The sequence below is a fragment of the Saccharomyces mikatae genome, assembly GCF_947241705.1.
Source record: "Saccharomyces mikatae IFO 1815 strain IFO1815 genome assembly, chromosome: 11".
Taxonomy (NCBI): Eukaryota; Fungi; Ascomycota; class Saccharomycetes; order Saccharomycetales; family Saccharomycetaceae; genus Saccharomyces; species Saccharomyces mikatae.
This window is the reverse complement of record NC_079266.1, coordinates 658,776-685,101: the sequence shown is the minus strand read 5'-3', so window position 1 is coordinate 685,101 and position 26,326 is coordinate 658,776. Positions and strand designations below refer to the sequence as shown.

Sequence of the window (26,326 nt, the reverse complement as noted above, 5' to 3'; positions counted from 1 at the left end):
ATTATTGGACATTCTGTATGTTCTCTAAATGTAACAAATATAGAACTACTCCTTCTGTACATAAATATTAGGTTCCTTAGGAACTCACAGGTTTGATATTACTGTTGGAATAAGTGATTAAAACTATACGCTCTTCGTATAAATTGGAGTAGGAAAATTTTAATAATAGGATTTACCGCAGTAATGAGATAAAGATCTATTAATTGACCAGAACTTATTATAAAAGAAGATGAGTTATCACCCAAATATTATCATCAATCTTTCGAATTATGTCTGAACTATTGAGTTTAATATAACCAATCAGCGTGTGCTTTATATACCTCTCTCATATAAATTAAGAAGGAAAGACTTATTCTTAAAGTATTACAACTTACTAAACAACTAACTATCAGCAATTACCAGCATTTTTTTTTCTTTGGTATATGTTTCTAAAACACATCTGAAGCGTTGACTTCAATCATGCTTTGGGTTAACACATTTAATCCTCTTTGATACCAACACCATCATACTTTCAGGTTATATAATCACATAGTAGCAATGTGTGTTACTTGTATATTGGTACTACAACAATGCACCCTCCGATATTTGATCCTATATAAAATCATCGTGTAATTATAACTTAATAGTAGCACGTACTCGTCCGGACGTTATGATACATTCTCATTTTTCCTCTTCTTGTATCTTGCTATTCTTCGTCAATGCATATGCCATCTTGTTGTATTTGTTGTTGAATAGTTAAGTGTTCAATTGCTGCATGATATTTCGTTGGCTGGAATCTGGCTCAAAAAATGCACCTCATTTTCAGACAGTCGCATCTCAAATTCAGATATATGGGAACACCACATAATCCCATTGACGTACTTGTTCTCTATTTCTCTTTATCATCTTTGTTAGACAGATAAAAGCAGCTTTAACTGATATGGCATGATTTCACATCCATATTTAGCATTTTGCTGAGGGAAATACACCTTAAGAGCGCTTTCTAAAGGAGCTAATAGGTCTTTATCACCAAGAGTTCTCTACATCAGAGATGTGCGGTAATATTGCTACTGTTTGAATTAGAGAAGATCCTAATTCAGGTTATATGGGCTACTAAAAGTTCTATCCGTCACGAAGGATGTGCGCGACCATACTGCACAAACCATATATCTAAGAATTGTACATACATGGCCATGTAGCAGTGTTCACGACTGTGTGTTAGCATTCTAGCAAGATAAGTGCTCGTACTTACATAGACTTGTACGCACTGCCAAGCGTAATATGCTCACGGATGGAATTGCCATCTATCTTTTATGGCACCACTTAGTAAAACTATTTCACTGCTTTGTAGGCTATGTATGAGCAAGAGACATAATATCATTTCCTGAGTATATGGTGACCGGAATTTTTTTTTACACTAGTGAATTTGAAATTTTGCGCTCTTTTTGAGTTTTCCATAACTGAAACTTTAACTCAGAAGTATGATACGAGTAATGTTTGAGTAATGTATTTAATTTGATAAACGTGTTGGGAAATCCAATGTCAAAAGGAACAATGCTTTCCAGATATTCCATCTGTTCTGGCGTCAACTTGATACTCAGAGCCTCAATGTTCTGTTTCAAGTGTTCAACTTTTCTTCCTCCTACTAGCGGGAAAACATTTTTTGCTTTAGCACGGACATAGGCAATTGCAATAGCAGCAATAAATTCAGTGCCATGTTCCTGAGCTACCTTTGACAATGCCTCACTGATTTTAACCTCAACATCTGTCTGTTTTGGGCTACCAACAAAAGTACGCACGTCCTTTCCTCTCCTCTCCCGCTTTTCCATTGTCTTTTTACTCTGAAATCTTCCGCCCCACATAACATCCCATGGAACCAGAGCCATACCAAAATGCCTGGCCATTGGTAGTATTTCACGTTCAAAATCCCTGTTTAGCACATTCCACTTGCCTTGATAGACACTGAACGGAGTTTTCCCGTGAGAACTAGCGTAGTAATTTGCTGCAGAGACAACCCACGCAGGTGCATCACACACGCCCAAGTAGAGAACTTTACCCTGCTGCACAAGGATGTGCAGACTGTCCATAGCTTCCTCAATGGAACCCATATAATCACACCACTGAACATAAAGAATATCAATCCAATCTGTTTTCAATTTGTGGAGAGAATCTCTTACACTCACACGTAAACTGGGTTGGTGATAACCACAGTAGTTGGCGCTTTTACCCTGAGCTGCTTCACACCTCTTGTAATCTCCAGCATACTTGGTACATATAACAATTTTGTCACGCAGTTTTCTTGACTCCATCCACTCACCAATCCACTCATCCCACTGCTCGTTTTCATAGTTATTTGCAGCATCAATGAAATTTCCGCCTGCTTTGTTAAAAGCATCAAGCAACTTAAACGCGCGCTTCTTGTTCATTGAGTCCAAAAAATCCGACGATGTGGTTGCTCCCAAGACTAACGGTGATACTCCAATACCTGCAGTCTTAGAAAGAACTCTAAGACGTCCTATCTCGCTAGGTGGCTCAGGTGCGGGCCCCAAACCTTTAGGCATGAGGAATAGCGCCTATCTTGTGTGACCAAATAGAAGAGAGTATGACTTTGTTTAGGTCGTCACTCAGCAGGTGGAAAAATGAAGATGAAACCTTTCTGAGCACCGCAAAATGCGTTGTTGCTATTATATATATTCAGAATATCGTGGGTGACCTTAGTCTATTTTATGCATACAGGAAATCTCGGCCGATCGCAATAGAGGCACGGCCGAGATACTTACTTACGCACAACTACTACATTCCTCCTTCACACAATAATGCCAATTTTACAAAGTTGAAAAGCACGCAAGAAGAAATACTAATAAACACAAAATGCCCTTTACTCTTGCCATGCTCTGAAACACTGAACAAGATATGGACTGCGATACTGTTTTTCGTAGTTGTTTTCTGGCAGTTTCAAGCATTGTAGTCTTACAAAGAGGGCATATCGGTCAGATTTTCGCCCAACAACTCCCAAAACGCATCAAAATTACCGTTTTCCAACAGCTGATTCAAAGCCTCTTCCTCACTGATATTGAAAATTTCTTCAGCTATGTTTCCGGACATGGCGGCGTTTGATTTTCTTCCAAAGGAGCTGGAAAGAACTGCCTCCTCCATTTGACATAACAGGATTTTGTTGAAACTTTCCAAGCTCTGGCTGTTGGTTAAATTCTGTTTGATCCTCTTTGAATTGTTACAGTCCAATCCCCATTTCAATCTCACGGCTTGTTGTACTTTTTGCGGTATTTCACTTTCACCGGTTACCTTTTCCCAAAGCTCGTTTGACGCAGATACTAGACTGCCCACATCAACCAAATACACAATATATTTAAAAATGGGAACAGTTTGGTAAGCGCAAAAGTAACTATCCTGAAGCTTTTCTCTCGCTAGATCCACTAAATGCGCCATTTGGTTACGAACATGTTGAATAAGTCTTGCCAAAACGTAAGTAATCTCATTTTCTTTCTCTCGGCTATCAGTAGGTGCACTAGAAGGCGACAGCTTTTCTAGGCTCTCTTGTTTGTAGGAACACCTCAACAAAATACGGCATTGAAACATCCATATCCTTACAAGAATAAAGCATATCTGTTTGTCGATAATGTAGCCATGCTGCTGTGGAATGTTCTTTTCAAATCTAGTATCAAGGTAGTCAGATACCAAGCCCGCCAGTTCCAAGTACACACCAAACCCTCTCGAGGTAAGAAAATGGTAGTTCTTTTCATATTCTTCCCAATGTACAATACACTTCTTCTCAAAATACAATGAGAGCACATCAAGAATATTAAAAATGCATACACGCCCCACAATATTGGTCAGGAATATTTCAGTCTTCTCCACATCCTTGGTATTAAGTAATGTGTCTCTGCCAAGCTTTATCGTATTCAATTCATTTCCTTGAAGAGGCTGGTATATTAACCCTGCGGCAAAATTATCACTCAAGAAACCTTCCAATCTTTTGATATTCTCCAAAACTTCAAAAAGTTGCGGATGCCGTATAATCGAAGTGCAACTCGACACTAATTTGCTCAGAATGATGTGCAATCTGTACTTGTTCCACGTGACGTCATGCAGTCGCACGTTCAATTCACCCACAAGACTTTCTTCATCCTCTGAAGCAGCTGCTTCCACCTCCTCGAAATTCGCTAGAAATGGTTCCATATACTCACCATTCGATCTATCACTATCACCTTCAGCAAGCGAAATTTGAAACTTTAATGACTGGATTCCTAACCATAGCATGCGCCTATGTCTCATCAGTGACGAGTCCTTGAAGCGTTTGTACTTTGAAGGCTCATACTGAAGACCCAGTGTTATGGACAAGTTTGAGAGATGGTTGAGAGTAAGCAGGTTGGTGTGACTCAGTACACAATCAGGACTTTCAGGATCCAAATGTTCTGAAACATAGAAATATAAAAGGCAGGTGAATGTATTTTCATTTGGATAACGAAACACATCCAGCAGGCATAGCAGTCTGTGACATAAACGGGTCAGTTTCGTGGAAGTTTCAGAGGTATTTGCTTTCACCATTGAAAGAAGATCGGCATCCAACGTTGAATGCTTCAGAGCCATAGCCATGATCACTGTGAGTAACGACAAGGTTTCCACTTTTTTTCGCACATGTTTTTCTTCAGTGTTGATTTTCCAGTGACTATCGTCATCTTGCAGAAGCAATGTACTGAGGTCATTCTCGAAGAGTCCAATGTCCATAAAGGGATAGAAAGGGTATATATTCTCGTAGAAGCACTTTAGCAGTATTTCACAGTCCTTCTTCTGCGCCAACACGCCTTCGATTTCAACAACGAGTGAGGACAGAAAAGCTACTGAATTATCTTCTTCAATTGAGCACCCATTGTACAACATCCCTAGGGCGGTAGGTTGAACTCGAAATAGCTTACTGTGTTCTATTCGTCGTAAAATAGCCTTTTCAATAAACGACAATGGGCCTAGTATACTCCTTGAGGAGTCCTCGAAAGGAATACCATTGGCATAGTTGCTAAAGTCCATGAGTGTCATGCCATACAGCGAGGCACAGAGCGCTCTGACATATTGATCATGTTGAGACAGACCATGCGCAGCAAACGGATAATCTAAAAATGTTACTTGCCCAACAATGACAAGCATATCTTCCGCATGCCATATCGACAACGTTGTATTAATAACACCTTCTGGTACTTGCAATGAGCATCTGAAGGTTGGCCATTTGAGTCCCAACTGGTATTCACTATTTGATTTATGAGAAGTCTTGAGGCTGGCTAAGCCGCTTGCTGCGGCATTGGAAGATAGATCTGCGCTGTCTTCATATTTACATTCTAATGAATGTTGCTGGCATCGTGAGCAAACAGGCCGTACTTTGTCGCACTTCCGTTTGATTCGCTTACATTGTAGACAAACCAGTCGCAGTCTGGATCTTCTAGACAAGGTTTTCTCCATCTCGTTGCGTTGTCGTCAACAGTTGTAGTAGTGTCCTTTTGTTACCTTCAAAAAGCATCACAATAGAAACGCTTGAATGGGATTATATACCTTCGTTATGTGTGATTTAGTTGTCTTGTCAGTATTTCGTAATCTGTCCTGCAAGAATATTATGCGACCGGCTGGCTCACTACAATGTTGGTATAGTGTGATGGTGCATCGTAACGTTCTCAGGCAAGACACACCAAAAGGCGTAGTACTGGCCCACTTGGTTGAATGATCTAAGCTCATTGTTTTCGTACGAAGAATAAAAAATAAAAAAATATAATTTCTACTATCTAGCTAGTATTTCAAGTACGTTGGCTTGTATAACTCTTCTAAATATTGAATCTCCTCTTCAGTCAACTGCACATCCACTGCCCTGATAGCCTCGTCCACTCTTTCAATAGAGTTTAATCCAACAATAGGGCAAGCGCCTTTACTCAAAACCCAGGCAATGGACACCATAGCCATCGAGATACCTTTCTTTTTCGCAACTTCTTCCACGCGATTAACGATCCTCTTCTCATGGGATTCCAGACAGTCAAACTTTAATCTTTTAAGGGTAGGATCTGAAATTTTTCTATCTGTTTCCTGATTGAGCGGTCTTGTCAAAACACCTCTCGCGTTGGGAGACCAAGGTATTAAACCTATTCCATGTTTTTTGGCAAATGGAATCAACTCACGTTCATCTTCACGATAAAGAAGACTGTAACATGACTGTGAACATATAAACTTGGTCCAGTCATGTTTTTCTGCAATAAACTGTAACTCGGCAAATTCAGTGGCCAACATTGAAGAAGCACCAATGTACCGAGTATACCCTAGCCCCACAACATCATTTAGGGCTTTCATAATCTCTTCCATGGGTGTATCGTGGTCCAATCTGTGGATCTGCAAGACATCGATGTAAGTTCCTAATCTTTCGACAGAATTCTTTGCAGCCTCAAGTATATGTTTGCGAGACAGACCAGTTTGGTTGACCAGTCCAAGCATGTCAGATTCACTGATTTTTGCAGAGTGTGTAAGCTTTAGGCTCTCATCTACAGGGTAATAGACCTTCGTTAAGATAACAACAGTTTCTCTTTTGATCTTATAATGCTTCAAAAACTCCCCTAGGATACGTTCACTTAGACCATTAGAATATACATCAGCAGTGTCGAAGGTCCTCATACCACTATCGTAGCAGTGCTTTAGGATCTCAAAGATTTTTTCCTTCTCATCAATGACCCATTCTGCCCAATCCTTGGACCCATAGGACATGCAACCCACCAAAATAGGTGAAATTTTTAAGCCTGAATTTCCCAGTCTCACTGGTTTAGGGTATGACTTTGACATATTTACCGTTCAATCCTACTATCTTCTTCTCTCTCCGAGCTCGAGAATAAGAAATGCAAAACCAGGAAACACAAGTAAAAGACAACGAAGAAAAGAAAAATACAGTTTCTGCCTTCTTATATAAGGTGCCACCACCAATACGAAATCGAAATCGAAATTGAATGAAACTCGTAGGTTGGCACATGTGTATCGCTGATAATGCTAACCCACGGAACAGGATGCGAATAAGTGGTCAGGCATAGTCGGCCGAGCTTCAACTGACTATATGGCGGCCGAGCTTCGGCCGACTATATGGCGGCATCAGATTTCTGACGTTAGTAGTAAACGATTGATTGATCCAATAGGTTATAAGTGGAGTGGGAGAAAGTCGGGTATATACGCAGCACGTTTGAATGTACGCTTCTCTTGAAGCAATGGACGGGCAAGACATTTTGAATGAGTTCCGGTTACCTAGACAATTTCAAAAACATCTTTTTTGTCGATGTGCTGGAGTATTTGAATATACTCAACATCGTTGAAGATATGGACGGATTAGTAGATGTGGAATTTCAGAACGTCTGTAAATCTTCTACATCGTCAACTAGCATTCAGCTGGCCCACTGTTCTAGCCAACAAGATGCAGGGTTGGGGGCTCTGAGCCCAAAGAAGGAATGCTTCTTGGTGGAATGGACCAATCCTGATGATCCAGATCACCCACACAATTGGTCAAACCTTAAGAAAGGTTTCATTATGTTCGAAATTTTGTTTTTAACATGCGTGACGTACATGGGATCTTCGATCTATACACCCGGCCAGCAAGCTATCCAGTCGCAGTTCAAGGTCCGCAACGTGGTCGCAACATTGAACCTTTCCATATATGTCTTGGGCTATAGAATGGGACCGATCTTCTTGGCGCCCTTTTCTGAATTCGCCACCATAGGAAGACAAACTATTTACATAATTACGTTATTCGTGTTTATTATGTTCCAGATCGGTTGTGCAACAGTGGAGAACATAGGCGGTCTTATTGTCATGCGATTCATTAGTGGCGTACTTTATCACCTGCACTGTCCACTGGCGCTGTGAGCATTAGAGACGTCATCAGCGATGAAAAAAAAATTCCTTTGGTGATGGGGCTATGGTCCATTGGTGCGGTGCTAGCTCCTGTCATGGCCCCATTATTGGGAGCATCTATGATGGTTGCAAAAGGTTGGAGATACATTTTTTGGCTACTAACTTGGGTGGCTACTGCAAATTTTGTTCTGTTGTTTTTCTTCCTTCCTGAAACATTATCAGACAATGTACTTTACCGGAGATGCCGAAGGATAAAAAAAATGACAGGCATAGACGCATACTGCACACTTAGGCAGCAAGACGAAAAGAGACTTGATATATTGCAATTCCTTCTCGAAGCTATTTTAAGACCGTTCAGAATAATTGCCCGAAAGAAAAAATTGTAGCTTGTTTCGATGCCTACATGGCTTTGTTATATGGATCCTTGTATTTATTCGTCGAGTCATTCCCACTAGTGTTTGTTGACATCTACCACTTTAGTCTGGTTGAAATGGGTGTTGCATATATGGGCTTTACTGCCGGCTGCATATTTGGATATCTTGCCTTGTACATTTTTCAAACAAAATTTATTGATCCTAAATTTGATAGCGACGCATTCGAACCGGAGTTCCTTTTGCCGTTAAATATGGTTTTGGGTTGGATATTCCCTTTATCACTATTTTTATTTGGCTGGGCAGCTTCTGTGCCTTGGATGCTTGTCGAATTATCTCTGTTTTTGTTCATGTTCGCGGTGTTCATTCTTTTCCAAATCTCATTTTCATATCTTGCTATGTGCTATCTCTGTCATGTTGCATCTGTTTTTGCTGGCAGCGCCCTAACAAGATCGCTATTTGCTTGTGCCTTCCCTCTATTTGGCACTGCAATGTATAATGACCTTGCCATTGAACACTACCCTGTTGCTTGGGGTTCCTCCTTAGTTGGGTTTGTCGCATTGGGCCTGTCAGTGATTCCATTGTGCTTTTCAAGTACGGTAAGTCTTTGAGAGGCAATTCTTATTTTGCAAACTAAAATTTTCGAACACCGTTACTGCAAGGTGCTTCTCAATTGCCGAAAATGAATCCATGTACTCAGCACTCGATCTATCACTGCTACTTTCAACAACCGAAATTTGAAGTTTTGAAGCCCGAATTTCTAACCATAACATCCGTTCTAGGTGTTATCAGTTGCACATCTTTGACTTTTGTACTTTGAAGGCTCATATAGGAGACCCAATATTATGGATATATTTGAGAGATGGTTGAGAATAGCTGAGAGTAGCTGAGTCTAGAATATTCCTACCTTCATATAATAATTTGAATATCTTTTTTGGCATCTAATGTTGAATTCTGCACAGCCATTACCAAAATCTTCGTGAGTAATTTTACAGTCACCACATCCTTGCCATCACTGCTATAGTCCTCATCAATTGTTCATCACCTTGCAGGACCAATACATTAAGTTTACTTTCGAAAATCCAAAATGTCCGGAAAAGTATGGAAACGATATATACCCTTATAGAAATATTCTTAAGTTGTTTCCTCTCATTCGTCAGCCATTTCACAATAATACCAAGGTAACAGACTGATTTCGAAGTTGTTTAGTATGTTCTATACACCGTAAAAAAACACCTTTTCTGTGAACGACGGTGGCTCTGACCAGTAGTTGTCGCGGTGACCTTTGGAAAGAGACACCATTGAAATAGTTGCTAAAGCCAATATGAGCCATGCTAATTGCCCGTTCTCGGTTATTAGCAACGTTAGTCCTGTTGCGATTTACTCGAACCTTAGATAAATAATGCGCAAAATATACAAAATCGACCGTTTCAGCCCCACTTGCACAATGGTCAGAAATCAATATGTAGTATATATTCGAAGACTTTCTTTAAAAATTTCCAGAGAATAGTAAGCTATATACATACACTACTTATGGAACTCCTTGTCATAGTCGACTAAAGTGAATCTATATTTGACATCACCTTTTTCCATTCTTGTAAAAGCTCGATGAACGCCTTCTTCACCAATTGGAAGTTCTTCCACCCATATCTTGACATTCTTTTCGGAAACTAGCTCCAACAATTGTTCAATTTCTTTTCTGGAGCCAATAGCACTGCTGGAGATGGAGACTCCCATCAGGCCCAATGGTTGCAGAACAAGTTTCTCACCATGTTCTGGAGCAGCAATAGAAACTATAGAACCCCCAATCTTCATCACCTTAATGACACTGTCAAAATTAACCTCAGTGAGAGAAGAAGAACAAATGACAAGAAGATCCAAAGTATTAAAGTATTTTTTGGTCCAGTCCTTATCCTCTAACGTGGCAATATAATGATCAGCACCAAGTCTCATAGAGTCCTCCTTCTTGGATTGGCCACGAGAGAAGGCATAAACCTCGGCACCCATAGCCTTTGCTAACAGAATACCCATATGACCAATACCACCGATACCCACAATTCCTACCTTCTTACCTGGACCACACCCGTTTCTTAATAGCGGAGAGAACACAGTAATACCACCACACAGTAATGGAGCGGCCAATGGACTTGGAATGTTCTCCGGAATTGGAATAGCAAAATGCTCATGAAGTCTCACGTGGGATGCAAAGCCTCCTTGTGCAATATACCCGTCCTTGTATGGCGTCCACATGGTAAGAACATGGTCAACTGTGCAATATTGTTCGTTATCACTTTTGCAACGTTCGCATTCAAGACATGCCAAAGCTTGGGCACCAACGCCAACACGGTCTCCGATTTTTATCCCCGTGTGGCACTTGGGACCTACCTTTACCACGCGACCAATTATTTCATGTCCAAGAACTTGGTTTTTTGGAACTGGACCCCAATTGCCAGCTGCTATGTGAAAATCAGATCCGCAGATACCACAATCTTCGATTTCAATATCAATATCGTGGTCAGCAAAGGGTTTAGGATCAAAAGTCACTAATGTAGGGTGCTTCCAATCTTCTGCATTGGATATACCGATACCTTAAAACTTTTCTGGATAAGACATTTTTTTTTTCACTTTTTCGTGTTAGTCAACAGTTTTATACTTTCTTCATTTCAGTAGCATCAAACAACATCAAAAGCAATGCACATTCCTGCTTCTTTTATAGTTTTATCTTCAGTGTTAGGTTCCCAATTAGTGGCGTCTGCTTTAACTTCATTTCGGCCCTATTGTGCGGCCGAAATGAAGATGTGCTTCGGCCGATCCGCTATAAGGCACTGGCACTAAATACCAAGCTTCTCCTTCGACCAACTTGGCGCAGCTATTTATAGGAGTAAACTATCATCATATTCTCTGTGCTCCGATTACAACTAACCAAAAATAATGCCGCATTATTATATTCTACAGTCTATTTGAAAGTAGCTCCTCGACTCTACCCCTGTCCTATCTACATATACGCTTTCTACACTCTGTCTCTCACTATTGGATGCATACAAGTACCTGATCGATTCAGGAGTACTGATATTCATAGAACCAAACATAGAGTTTATATTACTATGACTTAGTATGCATAGAAGCTGTTCTGCTAAAGAACCTTAAATTTGAAAGTGACACATAAGGGTGAACAACTCCGGGCAACCTATTTATACGAAAGATCAACAAGTCTAAAAATACATAGCGGGCATTCGCCATACATTGGCATATATCGTCAAAGCGATATCTTTAACTCCTTTCTCTAGAAGTATTGTTCAGAACACTGCCTTTCCTACTTATATATTCCGTCGCTCAAGCGCACATGCATCTAAATGACACTGCAGCTGAAACAACTTTCGTTGAGTCATTTGTACTCTGGATAACCGTTTATGCACTGCAATTGATCAAGTAAGTTCATAATATTAATATACATCTGCATATATCAAACTATTTATACCATCCAAAAAAAAAATCTTTTTTTTTTTTCATTTTTCGTTACCTTTCAATATCTATATTATTTCATTCGTAAAAGAGTCTATCTTTAGTTAGCGATGGTGTAGATACCGTCCTTGGATAAAGCACTAGAAATAGCTGGCTTTAATCTGCTGGAGTACCATGGCACACCAGTAATCATTCTGGTGACTTGGTCTGGAGCAATACCGGTCAACATGGTGGTGAAATCACCGTAGTTGAAAACAGCTTCTGCAATTTCGATTGGGTAGGTTTCAGTTGGGTGGGCGGCTTGGAAAGAATAATATTGGGCCAAATGAGCTCTGATATCAGAGACGTAGACACCCAATTCGACCAAGTTGACTTTTTCGTCAGATTGAGCCAAAGTGGTGGTGGCAGAGACACCGGCAGCGATGGCAGCGACGCCAGCGGCGATTGAAGTTAATTTGACCATTTTATTTGTTTTGTTTCTTAGTGGTGATATGGACTTACATATGAGTAAGGGAAGGACGGAATATTCTCAGATAGGTGACCATAGCAGCCCTATTTATATGAACTTCCTAGCCAATTTTCCTTCCCAAACAAGACATCACCTGGAGCCTGCTTTTCATATCAAATCCCTCAAGTGACTACTCTGGTCTCACCCACCCCTTTAGTTCTGTTACTATTGAGACGTTTCTGTACTGGAGCGATGCGTCTTTTCCTATGTCCCGTATACGAGACGCACGCTCTATATTGCCTACATCTTTCGTTGCTTTCTCAGGGCACAAGAATGTTCTTTCACAGCGGAGATACATTAAAAGATACCTTTTAGGTGCCTTTAGATACATCTGCAGCTGTCAGCCAAGAAATAAAGCCAAAAAACAAGTTTGGCTTGAACCCTCGTTCAGAGGTCATTTAACTTTCATACTAAACGGTTGCCACGGAAAATTGTAGATATATCTCTTCTTAAAATAGAAAATAAGAAACTTATTAAGTAACGAAGTCGTATATTCTAGGGGCCTACAGTCTTATACACGATCATAAAATTATCGAAGAAAATAAATGAATGTATGCTTGAGGTGCTACAAAACCGTGGGTTCTGAAACGACAACAACTTTCACTGAAATTAACCTTTCACCGCTGGAGATGAACTCTGGAATAGCACTATAGTTCTGTGTTTTAGGAAACCTTTTCCGCCAAGATGACATGTAACTCTTTTATGCTGAGATGAAGTGATCAACGTGGTAGCTATCATGCAAAAATGTTTTCCTAAGGCTGCCTCTTGAGTATTTTTTTTTTTTAACATGAGAATGATAGACGGTAATATGAATAATACAGAAAGCTTTTGAATTTTCTAATACCACTTCATTTTCGTCTCATTTAACCAGCATGTTTGCGTCTTGTAGAGCCTTACAGTTACTATTAGTATGAGTGAGTTTTCCTATTTACACTATAAGCTTATTGGGGGAGAATAATTGTTTTTCTCGAATATATATCAATGGTCAAGATTGGGTGATATAGACGATATATGTGCTCCTAAAGATAGATTGCGAGGAAAGTGGAAGTCTGAGAAACATCTTTTCATTGCTTGCATCAAAAATATTTTTGCCCAAACAAGACCTTTCTCTTTCTCAGTAACCTGATCCTACTCACCTGCGCCGGCTTCCATCTCATCACTAACTGTTTTGAATAATTACTTCATTTCGTGTATTACTGAAGATAGGGATTCTCATTGGGAAATTGTAAATGGTTGGTGTGAGAGGCCCAAATTCAACGAATGGTTGCACGAGAATAAGAAATAATTTCGAACAGAGGGCGAAGTTCTTAACACTTCTATAGTCCAGACAGGCTTGAGACGGTAGTTTTTGATAGTTGGACATCTTCCATACTAGCCGGGTTGCACTGTGCAGAATAGTCCTTAGGCAGGCTGCATTCACTAACTATCAATTGGCCATTCAAGACACCTTGGCAGATGATGTAGATAAGTGCTTTTTTGGACGTATATTTCTTGAAGTAACTTAGCAAGAGAGAAGGAAGAAAGAAGCATATACCAGGTAATGGTGAGAGTTATTTTTGGCTTCCAAATCAAAGTAGAATCGTTCAATAGAGTATCCCGGTAGTGAATAGTGTCTTTCTGGGGGTACGTCAAAAGCTGTATTTTTTTTATTTTACGGACGTTTATAAAAGACCAGAAATGTGTTATTCTTTATGAATTACCTCAGGATAGTTTAAAGGAAGTAACTCATAATCATGTACGACTGAAGTCAACTACTTATCGTATAAATATAGAAAGAACAGTCATTTGAAGTTAAGAACGTAAGGGTTGACAATTTAATAGTATGATCAATGATAAAGTTTAAAACGAAGAAGTTGATTAAATGATGTTATTAAGTAGGTTTTGAGGTTTGGGTGAATTTGAGATGATTTTTGGGATTCCATGGTTGATAAAGGCAATATTATTTGGTATATAGAATATACTAGAAGTTCTCTTCGAGGATATAGGAATCCAATAAATGGAACTCGTAATTCTACATAATTCTGTATATGCTTTTTTGTCGTTTCATATGTTGTCTGTCATTATGATACTACATTATCAATCCCCGCATTTTAGCTTCCTCTAACTTTGATGACAGCTTCTCATAACTTACATCATCTTCTAACACCGTATATGATAATGTACTAGTAGTATGACTACCAGTTGATAAACGATAGTTGATCTTCATTTCAACAGTTTTATACCCTTTTTTGCGGAATCTTATATTCTCAAGGTAATACTTGATAACTTTGCTCAAACAAAAAAGTTTACATTTTATCAAAAATGGCACCAAAACAATTATTTCAAAATTTATTTATTTCTCAAATCATTCTTCTCTCGTTCATAATTGGCGTTGACATTTCCGTAGTGCTTATAAATACATTTCAGTCATATAAGCGCTTGTTTCGATAGCTTCCTTTTAGGTGACAACATTAAATACGTACACAAGAAGCTGTATATACTTACAATGATAATATTAACTCCACATTCATATTGCCCACTAAGATTAGATACCAAATTCAATTGTAATAATAAATTATGAGAAATAACTTTTCTTTTTTAATCATAATGTGAGAGGTGCCAAAATAAGATGCTGCCTACATTACTGTGAGAGGGACCCTGATTTGCATCTTATGTAAAGCAGCGCCTTCTCGAAGTCTAATTTCTGGCACCGATGTCAACCTCGGACTGATGTTCTCAAGAAAAAAACGAAAAAAAGACAATTAAGTGTGAAGAAAGGAACGAAGCGATCAAACGGTTGAATATATAGTATAAGACCAAGGAAACCCAAAAAGAATTGAAAAAGTGGATTGTTATTGCTCACACTAGTGGATATGGTGATTGCGTGAAATGTTCAGACATCATACCTTATATATGTTTCTGGATGGAGGGTGGTATAAGACTATATAACAATATGGGTGCAGCTAAGTTAAAGATCATTCAATTGAACTAATAGCTTGGAAGTTACGTATACATAAATGCGATTTGTACATGAAACTGATAGTAAATCACCCAGGAATTGATATCATATTGATCATGTTTGATATAACTAACCGTAGTGTGTTTTATTTACCTATCTTGTGTAGCATAGTATGATATATTCTTGGTTACAACCAAACTGCTACTTTTCACATGGAAATGTCTAGTCGTATCGCGGGTTATTTTTTCATGAAGGCCTTTTCTTTTCTTGACTTGGGGATTATAGAGCTGCTTTCTTATCATGCCGACTATTCTTAAAGAATGCTTGAAGTCGAGAAATAATGCCAACATCATCCGTTGGGACAGCCAACCCGTCTTCGGTAAAATCTTCGTGTGTAACCTTGTCTATTAATTCAGGATCTCTCATGAATAGTGAAAATGCAAACAACGGTATTGTACATATCAAACCGACTATCATCATTATCCTTTGTACATATTTGTATGCTTCAACAACAGCGTACCGCTCGACTGTTCCCCATGGATAGGAGTCAATGAATGAATATGGCGATTCATACGCTTCAGCTGCCAACGTATCGTTTCCAAGAAGCTTATAAAGTCGACTAGGCATGGTTTGAGTCCATACCCCTCCTGACACGGAAGCACCCACGGCTGCACCGATTCGCGAAAATGTATAGTGAATTCCAGTCATTACAGCCATCCTGCTATGGGTAGTCATAGCTTGCAGTAATACAATAACTGAATTGCTACATAGAAGACCACTAAATCCCATGATAACAGATGCAGAAATAACACCTCCGTGAGATCCATATCCCCCTCTAAACCGGTAGAAAAGCCCCATAGATAACATCCATGTAGCACAACCTACAATGACAGAAATCTTCAACCTTTTTGATTTTGCAATCAGTAAACTATAGAAGGGAGATGCAGTCGATGCAACGAAGTCTGGTAAGTTAAGTATTCTAGCAGCTGATGTTGAAGATTCATTCATAGAGACAAGCAAAACTGGATATAAAAAATCGCATGCAATATAAAAAGTGAAGTAGTTGAAGAAGGCAACACCCAGAGGTGCCCATATCCCACGATCTTTTAGTAATTTAAAAGGTAGAAGAGGGTTGTGAGCATATGAAGCCTCCCAAAACATGAAGATAAGAAACAAAACCCCCCCAGATACCAAAGTACCAATGATTTTTGAACTACGCCACTTTTCAGATGCTCCAGCAGCAAGTGTTAATGGGACCAGTATGCATCCGGTAGACACTGTTATCAGTACTATACCAATAACATCAAGTTCCCAGAACAAAAAGATGATATTCTTAAAAAATCCTCTTTTGACTGAGTGTGCCCGTTCTTTGAGAGCTTTCCATTCAGGTGTTTTCACTGACTTCATTTTCAGGTAGATAATGAGACAATAAAGTGGAAGGGACGATAATGGAAAAATAAAAGCCCACATAGCAATATCCCATGTCCAGTTTTTTTCAGGTTTTGCTGCTGTAATGATATTACCTGAAACCCATGGTATTATAATATAGGGCCAGTATGATGAATACTGATAGAAAATCCTCCATTTCAAAGTGGAGAAATCAGACAGTATTAGGGTAAGAATCAAACTGACACCCACGTAGCCGCAATTGTAGAATACTGCCCCTGCTGCATAAATGCTCACGGAGTAGGCCTGTGATTGAACAATAGTTCCTATTATGTAAAGAATGCTTGCCACCGTAAATAACTCTAATCTTCCAAAGTAATCCGATAATCTAGAAAATACAACTTGAGACCCCACACTGACAACTGCATTTATGACTTGAATTGTCGATAGCAGAGAGTGTTCTGCATAAGAGTTAGTCGCATATCCAGTGTATGTAGACCGAAGTGTTGCATCTAAACTAAAACCAAACCCACATAAGAAAGCCGTACTTAATATTAGTATTCTGTACGTAAGGCTATTAAATTGTGAAGATATGAGTTCACTTTCTTCAATCTTAAAACCAATGAAGCTCTCGGAGAATGAGTCACTTTCTGGATCATTCTTTTCTGCAACGCAAAGTTCAACGCCATTTTTTTCTTTTCTTGACAGATATATATTGTTCGGATCCATCATTTCTTGTTGCTATCGTGGTTATCATATTCTTCCCTATATTGTGAAAAACGCATAAATCATACAGTCCAATAGCATTTTTGTTCTTTATATATACTTATTCTCATAACATAATATGCCACTTCTATTTCAGAGATCTGTAACCACAAGGGTGTAAACGCAATTTGAATGTTCATCATTATTTCATTTATTGTATTAGTATAATCTCGACCACTATCCAACCAGAATCCTATTTACGGTCTTTTTCCTGCGATACACCAGAGATTATATCGAATTAGTAATGACTATTATAATTTCGTTTGCAAAATGGGTGCGAGTTACATTCGGGGAGTAAAATTACGATTTTGCCTTCAATTATATTGTGAAGACGAAGATAGAAGAATGTTAAGTTGTGTTAGTGCGCATAGAAAAAGCCGAAGATTAAAGTAAAATGTCACCACTTCATCCATAAATAGAAGCTATTTTAAAAAAGAGTAATAGGCAGCATTTTTCAGAAACGATGTGGTACAACATAGTTAATCGATAAGAAAAGAAAGAAGGATCAATTTCGTGAGATTCAGCCTTTTTGCACCCGTAAACTTTAACTTTAAACTGTCATGCAACTTTCTTATCCTCAAGGACTGCTGAATACTAGACCGTAGTTTTTTTGAAGTAACACCACTTCTTGTACACCCCAAATGCCTCCGTCATAAATCTCTTACGAACATCAAGTGCGCATAACAATACGCGAGTAAAAATAGTGCCACATTTTTTATGCAACAGGTGCAAATTGATGTATAAGAAAAAATAGCGCCGTACTTTTACATGCAGCATGTGCATGGAAGGAAAATAAAATCATTAAACATATGACAGAGCCCTCATACCTTTATAAAGAGCATTTTACTATTAATATTACATGGACAGTAATTGTATTTTTCATTGAATCAGACCAGACCAAAAGACCATACTTAAAATAATCGTTATCCAGAGAATTTTATAATATGGGAGAGGAAAAAAATTCTTCGCAAGCTGAGGTAAAAGCATACGACTCAGATACTGAATTAAATGTAAACAGTAGTGATGAAAGAGGGGGAATTTCATTGTACCTCTGCTTGACTTCACTGACCCTCGTACTTTTCATAACTGCGCTGGATATTTTAATTGTGGGAACTATTATTGACGTAGTAGCAGAGCAGTTTGGAAATTACTCTAAGACTGGGTGGCTTGTTACTGGATATAGTTTACCTAATGCCATTTTAAGTCTAGTTTGGGGAAGATTTGCCTCAATAATCGGCTTCCAGCATAGTCTTATTTTAGCGGTGCTTATTTTTGAAGCTGGCTCCTTGGTTGCAGCTCTTGCAAATTCGATGAATATGCTAATTGTAGGAAGAGTTGTTGCTGGTGTTGGTGGAAGTGGACTTCAAACGCTGTGTTTTGTTATTGGTTGCACAATGGTCAATGAGAGGTCTAGACCACTCGTGATATCCATTTTAAGTTGTGCATTTGCTGTAGCAGCGATTGTAGGTCCAATAATTGGTGGTGCCTTCACAACACATGTTACCTGGAGATGGTGCTTTTACATTAATCTTCCCATTGGTGGCTTTGCCGTAATCATGTTTTTACTAACCTACAAGACTAAGAGTGAGAACATACTTCAACAAACCAGAAATATACTTGGAAGAATTTCAAAGTTCGAATTACGCAGGTTAACAGAGCCAGGTAATTTGAGAAAAGCGCTCATTGGTATTCTCTTCAAATTTGACTTCCTAGGATTTGCTCTTAGCTCTGCCGGGCTGGTTCTCTTCTTACTTGGATTGACATTTGGTGGTAACAAATATAGTTGGAACTCTGGCCAAATTATAACATATTTGGTGTTGGGTATCTTGCTTTTTGTTTTTTCATTGATATATGATTTCTTCATATTCCAAAAGTTTAATCCTGAGCCTGATAATACATCTTATAGACCGCTATTTTTGAAAAGATTAGTAGCAAAACCGGCTGTAATAATAGTAAACATGGTAACATTTCTATTGTGCATTGGTTATAATGGACAAATGATATATTCTGTCCAATTTTTCCAGCTTATATTTGCATCGAGTGCATGGAAAGCAGGCCTGCACTTAATACCAATTGTTATTACCAACGTTATTGCCGCAATTGCGAGTGGTGTAATTACAAAAAAGCTTGGTTTGGTCAAACCACTTTTAATATTCGGAGGCATTCTTGGTGTAATTGGGGCAGGGCTTATGACGCTGATGAGTAACAACTCAACGAGTTCAACTCAAATTGGTGTTTTGATATTACCGGGGTTATCTCTAGGATTTGCTCTGCAAGCGTCGCTTATGAGTGCACAACTCCAAATTAAGAAAGACCGTCCAGAAGCCACTACGGACTTTATTGAGATAACAGCCTTCAATACATTTATGAAATCATTAGGTACAACCCTTGGTGGTGTTCTTTCAACCACTGTTTTCTCCGCTTCCCTTCGTAACAAAGTAAAACATGCTCAACTAGAGATGTACGTAGGAAAAACCGTAGATGACATGATTTTGTATCGACTACAAAATTTTGATGGTCCTCATTCATCAATTGGAAATATTCTAAGTGACTCTATTAAAAATGTATTTTGGATGGATATGGGATTCTATGCTTTAGGATTTATATTTTGTATTTTCTCGTCCAATGGGAGATTGGTCATACCAAAAAAAGATATACCATCAGAAGAAAGTGTGGAGAGCAACTAGCATACAGTTGTATGAACTTTTTTTTTGGTTTTTTTTTCCAACTTCAATGCAGCCAGATTATTGTATGGTATATTGTACAACTTTTAACGGGTATAATATATGTATAGGTCGTCTAATATTGATAGTTTAACAATTTTTTACCCTCTGTGCATTTTTTTTTTACAGGATACCTTTTTGGTACTTACAATTGGGATCAAGCAGTGTGTACATTTATTGAACAACAGAAAAAAATTTCACCTCATATAATTCCAGTTCCAAAAAATACAATCATGATCTACAACGAGAACGTTAATCAATCAAATGACAGTGTGGTAATAAAATGCCTTGAGTTTTCGTGCTACGAAGCGTACCAGAAAAACCTACAACAGAAAGGCCGACTCTTCTTTTACATAAAAAAGACATTTTAGGGTGCCTTTTCTTCCAAATATATGGAAGAATGCACTTGTTCTATCGTCGAGGCTGCGATAATTGAGAATAATATGCGTACTATGTATAATTAAGATTAATTATCAAGTTATTATTATGTTCACAAGCAAGTTCATTTTCATACATAATTACATCTTTATGAGGGATAGTCACTGGTGTAGTTAAGAAATTATTAGAGAGTGAGAAATGAACTCTTTTGAAACTTCCAAAGAGGTTTTTTTATGAAGTCAAACTCGCCAATGTTCAGTTTAGCTTACAAAGTGATTTCTTTCCCGTTACTACATGCTATTGTTCCACCATAAATGGTAAGATTATCAGGAAATAAGTAAAAAAAATACATATTACTTGTATGCCGTCGATTTTGGCTTAAAACAAATAAGATTGACAAAGAAATTTTCAATTTTTTTTGGAGTAGTAGATAAGGAAGGATAGCTATGATACCCTTCAAAGAAGTTGCTGAATGAACGCTAATTACTTTTTTCTATTTAAAGTAGTTGTAATATCCTGTAGCTGAAGTAGTAGTTAGAAGCACGAAGTAAAATAGGAAAGCTTAAGTATTTAACCTCTCATTTTTGAATGATTTTTCAGCCAAACTGAAAAGTTTCTCAAACTCACCACTTCGCTTACATAGGCGGTGAAAAATAGTGTTTTTATCAGATATCAAATTGTATGGATGGTCATATTCCTCTACTCTTCCCATATCCATCACCAAAATTTTGTCGTAATCGATGACGGACCTTAAGCGGTGAGCAATGGTTAAAACTGTTGTATTTCTCATCGTTTCTCTTATTGTTTTCTGAATTTTAGCATCAGAAACATAATCTATGGAGGCCGTTGCTTCATCAATTAACATTATATTACGTGCACCAAGCATAGAACGTGCCAAACACAAAAGCTGTCTTTGTCCTTGAGATATATTTGAGCCACCTGATTTTACTACTGTATTCAAGTCAATGAATCTATTTCTCAGTTTATGGTTAGAAGGATAGGATAGCTTTTGTCCAGGAAGTGAACATAATCCCTCACTCTGCTCAATCAATCCCACTTTTTCTAGTGCTTCAAAAACTTGCACGTCTGAGTACTGGTCCCAAGGGTCTAAATTAGACCTAATGGTTCCCTCGAATAAGGTAGGGTTCTGTGGGATGCAACTTATAGAATTTCTCAGACATTCCAAGGGTACGTATTTTATGTCTTTGTTATCGATAATAATAGTACCGTCTTCCCAATCGGAGAGTCGGTATATGGCTGCTATGATGGAAGATTTTCCAGCCCCTGTTCTGCCAACAATCCCGACTTTGGTTCCTGCTTTTACCTTGAATGATACACCGTCCAGTGCTTTAGAGGAGTGAGGAGAATAGCGCAGCGTCAGATTTTCAAATTCTATATCTCCTGTCTGAGGCCAATTAGCAAGGGGTGTTGCATAATTGTTTGATTCAGATGACTCGAGAGGTACATCTACATATTCTTTTATTCTTTCTACTGAGCTCATTAGAAGTTCGACGCCTGAAAATACCTTTATGATCCATTGGGCTGTTTCAGTAAAAGAGAAAGCATTTGATAGTAGAATTCCGGCTAGTCCTGCATCCAAATACGGAGCTTTCAATACAATCATCAAAGAGGAGCTGAAGAGGATAAGAGCTCCAATTATATCAACTCTATATGTAATCCATTCAGTCGCTAGGTTGAGATAAAAAAAAGGAGCATTACTTTTGTCAATTGCAACTAATGTTTGAGTAATAAATCTACGTTCATCAGCTAATGCTCTAATAGTGGCTACTCCTTTGATAGCTTCAGTGAATAACTGGTGTATTGGAGAGACATTAATATTGTCTATTCTCTTCAATTCTCTAGAGGCACGAAGATATAACGAACCTACAATATAATAAAGGGCGCATAAAGGAATAGCAAACAATAGAAATCGAGGAGTGATATAACCAATCAAAAATATAACCCAGAGGCAAACAACAACGCTGTAGAAAAGTCCCTCGAAATTAGGAATCAACTGTTGATCAATGATATCCATATCCTTGCTAAATCTGTTCATTATTCGTCCAACAGGCGTAATGTCATGAAAACGTAACTTGGCTAGGAAGATACTGGAAAGTAGTTTCGCAAATATTTTTTTGGTAGCATTAGTACCGAAGAGTACTGCCACCCATACTTTACCTGCAGTTAGAAATGAAGAAATAAAGCCGATGATAGTATAGGTTGATAAAAAATAAGCATTAGAGTGTGAATTTTCAAGCATGCTATAAAGCATGGCAGATTTGTTAACTGAAGATCCTTTTTCGAGCCAGTGTCTGAGCCAAAATCCCTGAGAGATTGTTATTCCATGAATGAAGACAGAAGACATCGTAAAAACCAAAACGAGCCTCAATCCTCCGAAATAGTCTGCTAGCCATTTGTAAGCTGAAAATTTAACTGAGCCTTCCATTTTTTTTTCTTCAAAATTTTCCATTTCCGGAGTCTCTTGTGGGTCTTCTTCTTCTTGTGGGTTTTCTGCTTCTTGTGGGTTTTCTTCGTCTTGCGGGTCTTCTTCTATAGGAAGTACATTTTCTGTTTTCTTCAATGTTTTGAACTGTTTCAATTTTATCTGATTATAACTTTTATCTCCTGGATCATTGTTTATACTTTCTTTCAAAAATTTACTGGATTCAATGAGGTCCGACGGCTTACCTTGTGCTTTAACTTCGCCATTGTCTAGAATCACGAGCCATTGAGCCTGTTTGATAATCAAAGATATATTATGGCTTGTAACGATACAAGTCCTTCCCTTCATCATGGGGCCACATAAGCACTCTTCGTAAATATGAAGTGCAGTTTCAGGATCTACTGCGCTCAAACAGTCATCGAAAAGCAGATATCTGGAAGAGGAGTAAATTGCTCTGGCTAAAGCAATCCTCTGTTGCTGTCCACCGGATAAGGAAAATCCACCCTCACCCACATCTGTTTTTAGACCAGCTGTCATTGCTTTGATATCTTTTTCAAGACAGCAACACTTTATGACATCATCAAATTTCTGTTGGTTAAAAAATTCCCCAAATACGATGTTATCTTTAATTGTTCCGCTAATTAACCACGGGCTTTGAGAACAATATGCCATTGAATTCGCCATTCCATCTATGCCGATTTCTAAATCATCGCGGGAATGGACTGTAGGTACATTTATCTTTCCAGAGCGGAGATTCAATTCTCCCAAGAGTCCAAGTAATAGTGAAGACTTTCCTGAGCCTGTGGGACCTATAATGGCGTTAAGGGTGTTCTGCTTGAAGTCAATAGAGATGTTTTTGAGTTTGAAACTTGTTTCAGCAGCTTCCCATTCCATATTTGCATTTTCAAAGCCAAGTTTTGTTTTACTCTGTGTCAAAATTTCATATTTTCTTGTTTCTGGTTCGTTAAGGTAATCCTGAATTCTTTCAAGTGAGATGAAAGATTGCATCAAAAGATTGATAGTAGAAGCAATTTGATCCATAGGCGTTCTCAATATAGCGAATAAAGAAAGAGCTGTAAAAGCTATCGAAGGAGTGAGCGTTTGCTTTTGAAACTTAACAAACACTGCAAATGTTACGACTGAGACAAGAGTTGGCCCAAAGAACCAAATAAGATGGTTCAAGAAAAATATTGTGGCCTTCTTTTTGAGAAGGCTAATTTCTCCATTTCTTGTGACCATAATCCTTCGGTAAAATAGCTTTTCCCAAGCGAGTAGTTTTATTACACGTATTGAATTCAAAGCTTCACTAATTCCAGAGGTACGCCTGTCAGTTAATATCAACTGATCGGCCTGGTACTTGCCGTAAAAGATTGCACACCAAAAATTCAAAGGAATCATGGCAATAAGAACAAAGATACCAGCAAACGCGGACCATCCTAGCAGAGAGTATAATATAATTAGTGCCGTAACTGTCATAAAAATCGCTTCACAAGCCTGATAAAAAGTACTCATAGCCTCAGAAACCTTAAAAGCATCCACAGACATAATGTTATTAATAGAATTATCTTTCCTACTAGTCTTGGCATCAAGTTCCATTTCAGAATAGTCGTCATTTTCTTCAGGTGTCGTCAGCACATTTGGCTGAGAATGATTTTCTTGTTTTGGCATCGCTGAACCTTTGAGAATCGTTCTTCTAAGAGTTTTGGAATAAATATGGGATATTAATACCGTTCTTAGTTGCATAGTGCCTTTTTCACCTAAGAATAGGCCCTGTCCTCTGCAGGTTGTTGCAATAACTTTACTAACCAGCATGAATGTGACATACAATGATATCAAATTCCATGACTGCGACTGAGGATCATCAACATATGTTAGTATTTTTGGCAGCAACAATGAAGGTACGAAGTTTAAGAGACTAGTTACAAAGGCTAGTAACAGTTGGGAGAAAAATGTAATTTTGAAATAAGATACAACACTTGAAAGAATCTTTCTGTGTTTAAAATATTTTTCAAACTTTGTCAGAATTACTACTGATTTATTATTGATATCCAAGTCCCAAATATCTGCGTTTTCAAGGTACCGTTTGCATGCCTTCCAAATAAGCCGATCTATCCTAGCAAACGTCAGAAGACCAAACACGGTAGTATTTGGCGGCAGATTTTCTTTTTCATCCTCGACTAAAAATGAATAGTTAATTCCTTCTATATTCGACGTAAATAATAATAGGAAAAGAGCTAGATTGATAGAAAACTCAATGATAAAATACTTGGTCACGGCCACATCTCTTATTTTCCCAATTAAAATAGAATAAAGAGGAGGGATTGAAAGAGCAAATATCAATGTATAGGAGAGAAATGAAACAGTCCAGAGATTATGTTGACACGCCGAAAGCCATCGTAAAGACTGACTCACAGAGAATAAACGAAGTGAAACAATAATAAGGAGCAAAACCCAGAGTAATATTTTTACTACCAAACTTTGATGAAAGAATATCTTACCATCCGCTGGTATATCGATCAAAATATATAAGTGGATAATGAACTGCAAAACGTTGAGAACGCCTTCTATGAAAACTTTGAATTTGTCGAAAGAAGATCTTTTATACTTGACACTGCGAAAGCAACGATTTTCCCATGCTGACTTTAACCTTAAAACTGAAAATCGTGCATCTTTATTACTTTCATTATTTTGTACTTCGAGTTCTGGGGTTTCGCACTGATAATCGAGAGCACTTTCACTTCCGTAATATTCTCTCTTTAGTTGGAGGGCATAAAATATTTTAAGAAATGTGTATATCAAATCAATCAACAATATAATTAGAGGAAACTTGAAGTCGATGTATTCTTGCCTAGCGCATTCAGAAATGTCATCATAATCCCAAATCGGGCATGATTTATTCTCAATCATTTTTAGGAGTTACAACTCAATTTAAAAACTTAAGAATTACACCTGGCCTCTACGGAACTAGTAAACCAGGTCAAGATTTAATAAATAGCCTGCCTTGTGACAAGAAATAAGCCATTCTCTTTCGGCACTTTTTATAGACAAAGACATTTTTTATGATAGAATAGTGCACCCGAGAACGTGAAACGGTTTGAGTGCTTGCTTTTCGTTTAACAATCAGCATTGTAAGCTGATATCCTATCATCTCTATCCTCTTTCCTCAGGAAGAGTTATTTTTCCCTTTTTACTTTTGGTTGCATGCTCACAAAAAAAATGGGCACCCTGAAAGTATAGTTTTAGGGAAGTCGCGATGCGATATAGCGGGGAGTTTAATTTTCGCAAATTTAAAGAAGAGTAAAAGTTACTTAAAATAAACGTATCTCCAGTTCACCTGAAACTTAAATTTATATGCTGGATACGAACGTTCTAGAACTATTCCCTTTTTCGCTTCTCCCAGGGTCACGAAGTATGAAAATGCAAGTGTAGTTTTTTTAGATCTTGGGATGACAGCATCATGGATCTTGACAATTAAAGAGCATCTAACCTATGTGT

General features: G+C 38.2%; 9 protein-coding genes across 9 annotated transcripts; 2 read left to right on the top strand and 7 right to left on the bottom strand.

The window, feature by feature from the left end:
- Window positions 1-1,391: 1,391 nt before the first annotated feature.
- SMKI11G3180 (uncharacterized protein) lies at window positions 1,392-2,540 on the bottom strand (the record flags this gene model as incomplete). Its single annotated transcript, XM_056224025.1, has 1 exon — window positions 1,392-2,540. The coding sequence occupies one exon, from the start codon at window positions 2,538-2,540 to the stop codon at window positions 1,392-1,394; it is 1,149 nt and encodes a 382-aa protein (XP_056077985.1).
- Window positions 2,541-2,949: 409 nt separating this feature from the next.
- On the bottom strand, window positions 2,950-5,448 carry SMKI11G3170 (uncharacterized protein; the record flags this gene model as incomplete). The annotated part of the gene is made up of 1 exon (XM_056224024.1): window positions 2,950-5,448. One exon carries the CDS (start codon window positions 5,446-5,448, stop codon window positions 2,950-2,952), a length of 2,499 nt encoding a protein of 832 aa, XP_056077984.1.
- Window positions 5,449-5,769: 321 nt separating this feature from the next.
- SMKI11G3160 (aldo/keto reductase) lies at window positions 5,770-6,804 on the bottom strand (the record flags this gene model as incomplete). The annotated part of the gene is made up of 1 exon (XM_056224023.1): window positions 5,770-6,804. One exon carries the CDS (start codon window positions 6,802-6,804, stop codon window positions 5,770-5,772), a length of 1,035 nt encoding a protein of 344 aa, XP_056077983.1.
- Window positions 6,805-8,260: 1,456 nt separating this feature from the next.
- SMKI11G3150 (uncharacterized protein) lies at window positions 8,261-8,839 on the top strand (the record flags this gene model as incomplete). The annotated part of the gene is made up of 1 exon (XM_056224022.1): window positions 8,261-8,839. The coding sequence occupies one exon, from the start codon at window positions 8,261-8,263 to the stop codon at window positions 8,837-8,839; it is 579 nt and encodes a 192-aa protein (XP_056077982.1).
- Window positions 8,840-9,755: 916 nt separating this feature from the next.
- SMKI11G3140 (uncharacterized protein) lies at window positions 9,756-10,478 on the bottom strand (the record flags this gene model as incomplete). Its single annotated transcript, XM_056224021.1, has 1 exon — window positions 9,756-10,478. One exon carries the CDS (start codon window positions 10,476-10,478, stop codon window positions 9,756-9,758), a length of 723 nt encoding a protein of 240 aa, XP_056077981.1.
- Window positions 10,479-11,790: 1,312 nt separating this feature from the next.
- PAU18 (seripauperin PAU18) lies at window positions 11,791-12,153 on the bottom strand (the record flags this gene model as incomplete). The annotated part of the gene is made up of 1 exon (XM_056224020.1): window positions 11,791-12,153. The coding sequence occupies one exon, from the start codon at window positions 12,151-12,153 to the stop codon at window positions 11,791-11,793; it is 363 nt and encodes a 120-aa protein (XP_056077980.1).
- A 3,262-nt stretch (window positions 12,154-15,415) lies between these two features.
- GEX2 (glutathione exchanger) lies at window positions 15,416-17,254 on the bottom strand (the record flags this gene model as incomplete). Its single annotated transcript, XM_056224018.1, has 1 exon — window positions 15,416-17,254. The coding sequence occupies one exon, from the start codon at window positions 17,252-17,254 to the stop codon at window positions 15,416-15,418; it is 1,839 nt and encodes a 612-aa protein (XP_056077979.1).
- A 977-nt stretch (window positions 17,255-18,231) lies between these two features.
- Window positions 18,232-19,974, top strand: VBA5 (basic amino acid transporter; the record flags this gene model as incomplete). The annotated part of the gene is made up of 1 exon (XM_056224017.1): window positions 18,232-19,974. The coding sequence occupies one exon, from the start codon at window positions 18,232-18,234 to the stop codon at window positions 19,972-19,974; it is 1,743 nt and encodes a 580-aa protein (XP_056077978.1).
- Window positions 19,975-20,950: 976 nt separating this feature from the next.
- Window positions 20,951-25,738, bottom strand: NFT1 (putative multidrug transporter NFT1; the record flags this gene model as incomplete). The annotated part of the gene is made up of 1 exon (XM_056224016.1): window positions 20,951-25,738. The coding sequence occupies one exon, from the start codon at window positions 25,736-25,738 to the stop codon at window positions 20,951-20,953; it is 4,788 nt and encodes a 1,595-aa protein (XP_056077977.1).
- Window positions 25,739-26,326: the final 588 nt, after the last annotated feature.